We start from the raw sequence: 12,005 nt of genomic DNA, 5'->3' as shown, positions 1-12,005 counted from the left end.
CCCCCCCCCCCCCGCCACACACACACACTCAACAAATGGTACCACAATGCACCACACAGAGGACCAGAGATGGAATGCTTACCAAGGACTAATTTATCAATATATTGGACACAGCTTAAAAATTACTTAAACTACAGAATCAGAGAAATTATGCAGAATGGAGTCTGAAGATTCAAACAGATGAAAAATATAAATATTTCTCTTAAAAATATTGAGCTATCTCCCAAAGGTGTTATGTCCAGAAGAAGATATGGGGAGAAGGCAAAATTCAAAGTGGTAACTGTTAAGGATTTCTCAAAGTTACTGAAAGACACCAATCCCCAAGTACAGAAAGGCTCCAAATTCCCAAGTACAACAGAATAAAAAGGAAAAAAAAATTACCCATTAGGACCACCATAATGAAATGCTGACTCCCAAAAGGAAAAAGCAGAAGACATTAAGAGCAGCCAGAGAAAAAACACATGCCAGGAAGAGGAAATGCACTCAGGCTGCAGTGAGCGAGCTGGGAGGAAAGGACAAAGGCCGGAGCACAGGGGAGGCTGCTGCAGCGGCGCAGGGCACACGATCAGAGCTGGCTGCAAGAGTGCTTCTATGCCACGCATCCTTCATGCCGTGCAACTGTGACTCTGCATCCTCTCCCAAGGGCAGTGAGTGGGCTTCCATGAGCTTTTGTGACTGCTTCAACCAACAGAGTGAAAGGAAGGATGTATGACTTCTAAGGCTACATGCAGTCTCAGCCTTCACTGCTGGAATATTCACTCTTGACACCTTGAGCTACCCTGAGGCCACCATACTGTGAGGAAACCCAAACTATCTCCCATGGAGAGACCAGATGGACAGGCCCTGAGAGTATCCAGAGCAGGAGGGAAAGAGAGAAGGGGAGGAAGGAGGAGATCAGGGGAAAGGAAGAGAGCCATGGCTGACCAGTCCTCAGCTGCTTGAATCCCTCACTGTTCCAGCCCCAACCACAATCTGATTAGAACCCCACCTGAGAAGCCTGCAGCCCAATTCCTGACCCACAGAAACCCAGGGACACCTACACCACCAGCTGTGGTGATACCAGCTCGCTTGGTATCAAGTAAGAGCAACATCCATCAACGTCACAGGAGGAGCCCATCCAAGAATTCCTAGCCTCTAAACACACCTGACATACTTAAAACCGTCTGCACGTGATATACAAGAATCTTTTTGTTGCAGTTTCTAATAGGACTCATAGCTAAGAATAATTGTCTTGCTTTAATTACCATCAAGGTTATGATTTGTCCCGGAACTATTGTGTAAAAAATTAAGGGAATTATAGCAAAGCAACCTTGAGAAAAAGGAATGAAGTTCTAGGTATCACAATCTCAGATTTCAAGATATACTACAAAGCTGCAGTAATGAAAACAGTACAGTACTGGCACAAAAAGAGGCATATAGATCAATGGAACAAGATATAGAGAGCCCAGAAATAAACCCACACCTACAGGATCGATTCATCTACAACAAAAAGCCAAGAATACACAATTGGGGAAAAGAGTCGCCTCAATAAATGGTGCTGGGAAAACTGGACAGCTACATGCAGAAGAAACGGGACTACTTTCTTACACCATACACAAAAATAAACTCAAAATGAATGAAAGACCTAAATATGAGACAAGACATCATGAAATTTCTAGAAGACATAGGCAGTAATTTCTCGGTCATCTGCCATAGAAACATTTTTCTACCTATGTCTCCTCAGGCAGGAGTAACAAAAGCAAAATTAAACTACTGGGACTAGACCACAACAAAAAAGCCTTTGCACTGCAAAGAAAACCGCCAACAAAATGGTAAGGCAGGCAGCCTAGTGAATGGGAGAAGTTATTTGCAAATAATGTATCATAAGGGGTTAATATCCAGAATATTTTAACAACTTCTGTAACTCAATACCCAATAAATAATCTGATTTAAAAATGGGCAAAAGACCTAAACAGATATATAAATGGGTAGCAGACACATGAAAAGATGTTCACCATCACTAATCATCAGGGCAATACAAATCAATACCACAGTGACATATCACCTCACATCTCTTAGAATGACTAAAATAAAAAAAAAAGCACAAGAAATTACAATGACTGGTAAGAATGTGGAGAAAAAGGAACCCCTGTGCACTGTTCGGGGAATGCAAACTGGTACTGACACTGTGGAACACAGTATGGACAGTCCTCAGAAAACTAAAAGTAGAGTAGCCATATGATCCAGTAATTCCACTAATGGGGATTTACACGAAGAAAATAAATCCCAATACCAAATACAAAAAGATAAATGCACCTACTCACTACAGTATTATTTACAATAACCAAAATATGGAAGCAACCAATCGATAGATACATGGCTGCAGGAGATGTGAGAGAGAGATAAATAGATAGATAAGAAAGATAAATAGACAGCGAGAGGAATATTACTCGGCCACGAAAAAGAATGAGATCTTCCCATTGACAACACCATGCATGGATCTAGAGGGTAAAATGCTAAGTGAAGTTAAGTCAGAGTAAGACAAATACCCTATGAATTCATTCACATGTGCAATTTAAGAAACAAAACAAATGAACCAACAAAGAAAAAGAAAGATGGACAAAAAGCAGACTCTTAAATATGAGGAACAAACTGGTAGTTACCAGCGGGGATGGGTGGAAGAAATAAAGGGGATTAAGAGTACATTTATTGTGATGAACAATGAGTAATATACACAATTGTTGAATCATTACATTGTATACCCAACACTAATTTCACGCTATATATCATATTTCAATGAGAAAGTTTCTTAGAAAAGAAAATTACAGCCTTACACTGAAGATGTTACTTATCACAAGCGTTATTATCAACCTATTTTAGCCAAGCAAATCAAGCATGAAATTTAAAACATGAACTCACCCCTTTTCCTCCTGACTTTTGGTCAAATGGTACCATGGTGATTTGTTTGGAATCCCGTTGATATGTACAGTAGTGCTTCACCCAAGAAGTTCCAAAGTGACCTGCAAGGTAATATTTCCCATGAAGCATCTCTGTGTCCAGTGCACACTGGACACACACACACACAACCCATAATCCGCAATGCTCATCTACCCTTCAAGCATTTTTTAGGGGCAATATAGTCTCCACCAACTAAGCTGGAAGAGGCAGAAATATGATACCAACGGCTGGAGATGGAAATGACCCAGGGCTTTCCCCAGAGGCCAAGGAAGGCTGTTTCCCACTAAATGCTACATCCAATGGGTCTTAAAATATAAGGGAAAGAGAGGTTCCCTAGGGAAATTAATTCACTTTCTCATCATCAATCTGCACTTGACATTTCCTTTCTCTCCTGACATGGGAAAGATGACTGAGGCAAGAACAGAGAAGAGCTTCTCAAAGTGCCTGTCACTGTCCCTGTCTGGTATGATGACTTCATGCTTCCCACAGCTGCTGTGCAACTCTCTGCAAAGACACAGAGGGGTTCTAATCTACTGTCAAACCCCTCATTTGTACTTGAGCACAACTCAGGATGATCTGAAAAGCAGACAGGCAAACTGTGACACAGAAATGTAAATGGAATTGACTATAAATCAATACCCAAAGGTAATCTAAGGGGTCTGTCCCTCAATACTAATCCTCAGAAAACAGACAGAGGCCTCACACTCAAATCCTGATAGTCCCTGATTTTCCCTGGTGGTCAGCCAATTAATTTATTTTGAATAACAAAATATTATTAGAGGAAGAAGGCAGAACTAGCCTATTAGCCTCCAAGGTCCTCAATCAACACTCGCCTTAGATACCTGTAGAGATCACAGAACAGAAATGGGTGTTGTTTTTTTTTTTTAAGTAATAACATGAGATTTAACAAAGATTTAATCATTATTTTTTCAGGGTATCAGTGCCCGTTTCAAGTGTGGAATGTCAATTAGGAAAATAAAAAATAAAAAAATATATAGTAAGTCTCTACACTGAAGCATCAAAGACAAAAATACCAACCATTCTCATTTATTTCTGTGACTTACGGAACAAATTCCAGTGATAGCACAATGCAAGGATTCCAAACATGCTGTATTTTATAGACACTTTGAGCATCCTTAAGCAATCCTCAAATCCATACTGACAATAACAAGATGGACAGGGGCGCCTGGGTGGCTCAGGAGGTTGAGTGTCCAACTCTTGATTTCAGCTCAGGTCATGATTTCACGGTTCATAGGATTAAGCCCCATGTCGGGCTCCACGCTGACAGTGTACTTAGGATTCTCTCTCTCTCTTTCTCTCTCTCTCTGCCCCATACACACTTGTGTACTCTAAATAAATAAACATTTGAAAAAAATTTTTTAAAGGTGGACAGATGGATGGAAAAGGAGAAGAGAGAATGAGAAAGGGAGGGGGGTCGCTTGCTTGCAGTACACTAAATGGCAACGAACACATGCAGAGAGAGCGCCAGAGCTGAGAAATCACCATTTTGCAACCATCATAGTGACCATCCCTTTAGGCAAGAATTGCCGATGGATGCTAGCTCTATGGAGGGCAACGTTTGCCAAGGAGAAGGGTATCATCATCGAGAGTCTCCCCATAGACTGTTAATTAGCTACAAGGGAAAAACAGTAACTATCCAGTGGATAAACCAAATAATACCTTGACTCAGCGACCAAAACTAACATCACCACTGAGGGGCAGATGGCCATCCTGTGCCACTGGATGTGGGACCCAGAGAAGAACACCACGTAACTTCACGGAGATTTGAAAAGGGACGCCTAACCTGAATCTAATCATCAGGAAACACTAGGCAAACCCACAGTGAAGAAATTTCTAGAAAGAACTAGCCTATATTCTTCAAAAATATCAACGTCTGAGATACCAAGAAAAGGTGAGAAACTGTTACAGAGTAAAGGAGTCTCAACTTGTCAGAAGTAAACGCAGTACAAAATCCTATCTACACAGAAGGAAAAGACAACGCTCTATAAGGGCATTTCAGGGACAACTGACACAACTGGAACATGAACTGTCATTTATATTCAATATCTTATCAGTGTTAACTGCTGGGTATCGTAACTATACTGTGGTTACATAAAAGAACATTCTTTTGTTCAAAATACATTTTAAAAAAATATACACTAGGGGTACCTGGGTGGCTTAGTCGGTTAAGCGTCCGACTTTCGCTTAGGTCATGATCTCACGGTTCGTGGGTTCGAGCCCCGCATCGGGCTCTGTGCTGACTGCCACCTCAGAGCCTGGAGCCTATTTCAGAGTCTATCTCCCTCTCTCTCTGACCCTCCCCTGCTCACGCTGTCTCTCTCTCTGTCTCCTAGAAATAAATAAATAAAATGGTTTAAAAAAATATATACGCTCAAGTAAAGGAGCATGACATATGCAACCTATTCTCAAATGGTTCAGAGAAAATGGAAATGTGGGTCTCTTTGACTGTGACACATATACACATACACACCCACAAAGTAAACGAATGCCAGAATTGTGGGGAAAAGGTCAAAATTCATATATCTAAGTGATAAGTTACCAAAACGTGCAAATGAAAAGAGCTGTATCCCATTGGTATGCTCTAGACTAGTGTGTTAGAGAATTAAAATCTATTTCTAATGTTAACAAAGACATTCATGTTTCAAAAAGCATGTGAAGTGTTTGAATAAAATTGAATAAACCTGAGAGTGCAGATTTCATATATATAGGCGAAGAATGTTAATACATTAAGTATTACAAGTGAACACATATTCAAAGGTGACCTTAAACTTTTTGGGGTAGATCTCATCGGACAAAAAAGGTAACCCCTTACACTGAGGCCTACACAAAACACCACTACAGCAACTTCTATCTCTTACAAACCTCAACAAGCTCATCCATGTAAGAGTAAAGGACGCAAAACCAATGCCTCGAACCTCAAACCTCACGACTGCCCCCATCGTGACCAGGCAACAGTACAAAACCCAGGCAAATTTCTGAGGAATTACTGGCTGGAACCATCCCTAAAATCAAGTGTTCTGTTCCATCAGGAAGCCCCTAAGAGGGAAGACATTTGCTTCACCCCGAGACAACAGAAGGGCAGTAAAGAGCACAAAACCAGCAAAACTCTGGAAGGAGTAACATGCCCAACTGACAGAGTAGGGAAAGAAGACCAGGAGAACTGTCCAATGAAGAAAAAAAAAATTACCTTCTCTTCTCCCTAGCACTTCATGAGCTAAGTCTCAAAGTGCAACCCTCAAAGCATAGTCTCTCCCCAGGCCTAGAGCGGGAGTTTGTGACTCATCACAGAAAAGTCTGGGTTAGCAGCACCTGGCATTTCTTTCCCTGACAGCACACTGGCAGGACAACGGATTGCTCTTCCTACCTCTTGGAGTGAGCTTGTGTTTCTACTTTTCATAAAATTTCAGTGCTGAGATGACAGCAATTGAAGAGAGGAAGGAGAGGGCCTAAATCATGACTGTTTGGTCCTGGCTGAAACCAGTCTTAAAGGAAACAAAATCCCTCCATATTAAATCCACCCAAAGATATGATGACTGCTAGAAAATAAGGTCTAGCATGCAAGGCCCTTCCAAAGCCTCTATGCCAAGCGTGTGACAGATAAAGTCATGCTAAGCATGCAGGCACCTCAAGTGTGACATTACAGAGAAAAAAAAACCCACCAGAAAGCCTCAATGAATTCTAGGTTCCTAAGGGAATTCCCATGGACACAGAAAACGGAACACCACAGTTGGAGGCAGACAAGACCTTATGAACATCTTTCCCTTAAAAAAATCCAACTATAAGCTACTCTCATTCACCCACCTCTCTATTTATAGAACCACTGCTGTAAGCCAGGTACTACTACATATACCCTCCACACACTGGCTAAAAAGCCTGAGTGTACCCTAAGCTATGGCTCATCACTGGCACTCACGTTTCTCCTGAACGTACAGGTACCCTTCCATGGAGTAGGGACTGATGGTCTTGTGCTCAAGGGGATTCTCCTTCATCTTTTTCATCAGTGATTCCACTTCCGACCTCGTGCCTTCGAAGCGATTTCTTGTCTAGGATGAAAGGAACTTTATTCACATCAAAGAAATGAAACCTTATTCCCAACTGTAACAATTCAAAACATCAGTCTATTGAACCCTTAGATCTAAAAAAAGATAAGGAACTTTCAGGCACCTAGGAATTAGGCAAATATTCACTTTTGAGAAGCATCCTTTGACCTTAAATTCCTAAACCGGAAGGAGTTTCAAATGCTCAGGACCATCAAAATCACCTGGAAAATGTGGAGAAAATACAAATGTCCAGGCCTCACCCTTAAAGATTAATTTAGTACCTCTGGACCCATAAATGTGCAGTTTTAAATAAGCATCCCAAGGGATTCTGATTCAGGTGGTTCAGAGGAAATGGTCCTCAAAGTCCCCTTCAAGACAGAGGAACTTACTTCTCCAGCTATAAGGAATATCACTTGCTGATGGTTCATAGATGATTCCCTCCTGAAAAGGGAGCTGCTTCACTCAAGTTAAGTCCTTTCCTCCAGGGTAGCCTGTACCCCAGGACTAGTCAAGTCTAGGGGCAAAGGGAGAAGGGGTCCAAAGCGTGGCATCCTTGCCTCTTTTCACATAATCTGTAGGTCCATGCCAGCTCCGGGGCGCCCCAGGGCATTGGCTAAGGCCTCACAGCTCAACTTCTCCTGCAGGGATCTGCTGCCCTCCTTCTTCCAGGGGATTCTGCTAACGCTGCTCCCCTATAAACCTGCCACACATAAACCTCCACTTCAGAGTATACCTTGGGAGGAAGGTGGCCTAAGGGGAAGCCGTGTTTTGTGAAACCTTATCCGAGACTCTGCAACTTCCTGTTTTCCAAAACAACACAGAGACCCATAGTGGAAAAGGCTCTAGGCTTCTAAACCCGTGCAATACAACCCACAAGGACACCCTTGGGTTTCTTTGCTACACAGGATCACCTGGAGACCAAATCAACATACAGACTAACAAAGCCAGTCACATAGTGAAGAAGAGGCTTGGGCCCACTAACTGCTAACCAAAGGGCCCTTCGCAGTATTCTGAACATCAAAATATCTTGGTCATTAAAATTTGGGGAAGGAGACTGGGAGTAAACGGCTCTGACTTGGATTTCCTGCCGGTCTTACTGAAAGTTGAACAGAACACATCCTTTGAGCTGGAGGCCAGCATGTGTGCCCCACCCCCATCCCCTGAACACACTCCAGGGCTCTTGGGGCCAGCCAGCTAGATACACAGAAGGGAGTCTGGGCCTTCCACTGCCAAAGGAAATCCTGATCCTGGTGCTACATATTTCAAACAAAAATATCAGCAGGACTTCCGAGAACATAAATAGTGCTTAGAAATAATGGAAAAAAGTATGAGGCTCTAACCTGGGGCCACCAAGCACCCTAGAAATGCCTGCCCCCAGCTGCCCTTTGAACTCAAGGGAGACCCATCCTCCTTGTCTGCATTCCAATCCAGATAAGTGATCTCTATGCAATGAGACCCACACTTTGCTCTTTCCTTTCCTGAACCAGGGAAAGGAAGCCTGCCCCTTGGCCCACTCACGTTCTGTATACTAATGGTCAACTGTGTCTTGAAGTCACCGAAGTCCTTGGCCAGTTCATAGCCATGGTGATAGAAAGTGAAGAGTCCTTGCAAGAACGCCAGGAGCTGTAATGAAGGAAGGAGGGCACAGGTCACTTAAACATGCAGAAGGGGTATTATAGTTTTATCTGCGTTCCCAACCTTGGTCTGAAAGCCTAGAATTATGTGCTACTTGTATGCCCAGCACTGTAACAGCATATGCCTGCTCTGACTGCAAACTCACAACGACCCAGAAGGTAAGTACTATTATTGTCCCCATTTTAATATTAAGCAAGTTCAGAAACATGAAGTAACTTGCTCCAAAAGATAAAGTAACAATCAGGATTTGAAACCAGGTTTCCTTGGCACCAACATCCAAGCTCTTACTCTGAGCCTCAGCACTTTCTAAGAAAATCACTTCTTCAGAAACTGTAGACCAGTCTCCAAGTCCAACTCAGTCTCCTTCAAATACATCTGTTATATCAGGCTACCATGCAGAAAAGTGTGATTATCCTGAGAGGCAATAAAGAAGGGGAGAAAAGGAAGCTGTATGTCCCAAGTCTGCAGTGTAACAGGTCGTCAAATTAAAAAAAAAAAACCCACCCAGATCAGGCTTCAGCTCAAGTGTGTTCCTGCACTTTCTCTTAAGCAGGTAAATCCTATGGAAGCCTTTATTAAAATATGCCCATGTTTCCACATTTTCAGTTACGATGGCTTTCCTAAATTCTCATTTAAATCCCCCCAGGCTAAAAGGTAGTAAGTCTATTCACTGTTTAGTCTTGTCTTCATTGTAGAATGAAAACATCTGTTCAGCATGGTTCTCACAACACACCTTCATACACTATTAATATCCCCACCCTGAGCCCTGCCAGCCTTCACTTTTCCAGGCTCAACAAATGTTCCTGCCATATTTCCTCCCAGAACAGACATGCAAACCTACTCTTGTTAGGTTTCCCTTGCCCCTTCCCAAGTTCTATGCATCCTGCCTCAGTTCCAAATCTCAATGTGAAGAAAGGATTGTAATAAAAGTCTAAACAAGGCTATAAGCTCAGTCCTACTGCATTTGGGGACCATGGCTGTTCTAACCTGAACTTTTCATTGCCAACTCACAAGGCCTGACAGGTTCACTCTGATCTCACTGACCTGCATCCAACACATATTACATATCAAGATACAACAGTTATTTTAAACAGATGTTGACAAGTATGTGAGGATACAGGCAAAGAGGATCTCTTTTGCACTCCTGGTGGGAATGCAAATTGGTACAGCCACTCTGGAAAACAGTAAGAAGCCTCCTCAAAAAATTACCAATGGAGCTACCCTACAACCCAGCAACTGTACTACTAGGTATTTATATAAAGGATACAAAAATGCTGATTCAAAGGGGCACATGCACCCCAATGTTTACTAGCAGCACTGTTGACAAGAGCCTAATTACGGAAGTGTCCATTGACTCATGAGTAGATAAAGAAGATGTGGTATATACATACAATAGAATACTACTCAGCGGTGAAAAAAAAAATGAAATCTTGCCATTTGCAACAACGTGGATGGAACTACAGGGTATTATGCTAAGCGACATTAGTCAGAGAAATACACATATCATAGGATTTCAGTCATGTGTGGAACTGAAGAAACAAAACAGATGAACATAGGGGAAGAAAAGGAAAAATAAGATAAAAAGAGACGGAGACAAACCATAAGAGGCTCAACAGGCAAAGGACATTAAGGAGGGCGCTTGGGATGAGCACTGGGTACTGTATGTAAGTGATGAATCATGAAATTCTATTCCTGAAATCATTATTACACTATATGTTAACTTCGATTTAAATAAATACAAGATATAGTTGCTTTGCTTTATATTGTTTTCCAGTCCCTAAAAGAACATACCTTCAGTAATTAAACATAAATTCTTTTTTTTTTTCCCACCTAACTCTCTTCTTCTGAGAGGCAGCGCTAATAATGATGGCAAAGGGAACTCAGCTGGCTTGTGATAGGATTGGAAAGCCATAAGGTATGTGCTACTCTTCCTTAGTTCAGAGGAAAGAATGATCTTTAGACTAAGTCACACACCCAGCCCACTTAATCAAAGAGCTCTGTACTGTGAAGTAAGGCAAAACCCAGCTTTTAATAATAGGAAATTCTGACTTCTCACCGCCATTATCCCCAGAGCAACTGTCCCCTCACATCCTCATGGGAGGTCGGGAAGCAGGCCCAGCTGGGTCCTCGGTTTCAAAAAAATATCTAGTGATACCATATACAGATCACCAACACAAATCAATGAAAGGGGGGTACACCACACAGAATCACCAAAGACTAATAATGAATTCTTCAAAAATGATAGAAGCTTTTGAACTCGCTCTTTATAAAATACATTTCTGAAAGGAAAGCTCATGTTTTTCCTCCTACAGGACTCCATTAATGAACAAGGAGCTCTTAAGCCAAACCTAGCGTCAGTGTTCACAATGAAAACTGTTTTTTCTGGTCTCTTCCTTCCCCCACCCCACCCGTCCTCGAAAGCTGTGCCCATCACTTTTCCAAGGCATTGAACCATGCTCTCCTGGAGAGTAATGCAGAAGATAAGCAGCTAATTCTAAAGTCATTCCTCCTATTAACTCTGATTTATCTTCCACTTAAAGTCAACAGGGCCTCTCGCGCCCAAGGTAATTAAATATGCTCTAGAAGCTCACAAACACACCACCTGGACATGCACACAAGGGCTCCAAAGGCAGAGAGCTACTAGTATTTATTTTGGTTCTCACTTCCTTTGGTATCATGCTTCATTGTCCATTCGTCGATGGGAAATGATTCCATAGATATTGTTATCTTTGGCCCACTTCCCTCCTCCCCTGGCAACATCTCTCTTCCTCTCCCCCACCTCCTGACATCCCCTCCCCACACAAGGCACCAATCTTTGAATCTATCACCCAGTGGGAAATGAAAGACCACTTCCTGGTGGGTGGGCGAGGCCCACAGAAAGACCCCAGAGACGGGATCATCTATCTGCCTCAAAGAAATTCTCGTACTCAAACCCACAGGGCAAAAGCTCGTGGGAGCCCCACCTTGGCCGGCAGTGAAGCAGCACGTCCACACAGGCTCCTCCCTGAACAGTCAGCAAAGCAAAATCACAGCATGACAAAGGAAATACCAAAGAAAGACCTTCTCCACCTCCCTCTGCCTTCTTCCCCCATCCTTGTTTTCCTCAGAAAGTAACTAAGAAAAATCTATTGCTATTTCCTACCAGACAACATAAGCTACATGTATTTTTAAGTAAGTAAAAATGTAACTGCTTCCTTTAGTGACAGCTGCATCATTCTAGACTATCTGCTAAATTTAGATGGTTTCCATGCGTACAATAAAGCTATTGTTAGAGGCTGAATTGTGTTCCCCCAGCCCTGACAAAAAAAAAAAAAAGAATGATGTTGAAGCCCTAACCCCAATAGCTCAGAATGTGATTTTATTTGGAAGTAA

General features: G+C 42.3%; 1 protein-coding gene across 5 annotated transcripts in view; it reads right to left on the bottom strand.

Moving 5' to 3' along the window:
* The window catches only part of ARHGAP26 (Rho GTPase activating protein 26), a 423,871-nt gene that overhangs the window by 285,501 nt on the left and 126,365 nt on the right, over positions 1 to 12,005 (bottom strand). For all 5 annotated transcript variants that reach the window (XM_077768849.1, XM_077768850.1, XM_077768851.1 and 2 more), the window contains exons 7-9: positions 8,517 to 8,621; positions 6,872 to 7,001; positions 2,899 to 2,999 (exon numbers count right to left, since the gene is read on the bottom strand). In XM_077768849.1, the coding sequence (XP_077624975.1) occupies positions 2,899 to 2,999; positions 6,872 to 7,001; positions 8,517 to 8,621 (336 nt within the window). The remainder of the gene's footprint in view (positions 1 to 2,898; positions 3,000 to 6,871; positions 7,002 to 8,516; positions 8,622 to 12,005) is intronic.

The sequence above is a fragment of the Crocuta crocuta genome, unplaced genomic scaffold, assembly GCF_008692635.1.
Source record: "Crocuta crocuta isolate KB4526 unplaced genomic scaffold, BGI_CrCroc_1.0 scaffold64, whole genome shotgun sequence".
In the NCBI taxonomy this organism is placed as follows: Eukaryota; Metazoa; Chordata; class Mammalia; order Carnivora; family Hyaenidae; genus Crocuta; species Crocuta crocuta.
The sequence above is the reverse complement of the archived record's forward strand: the minus strand, read 5'-3'. Positions and strand labels throughout refer to the sequence as shown.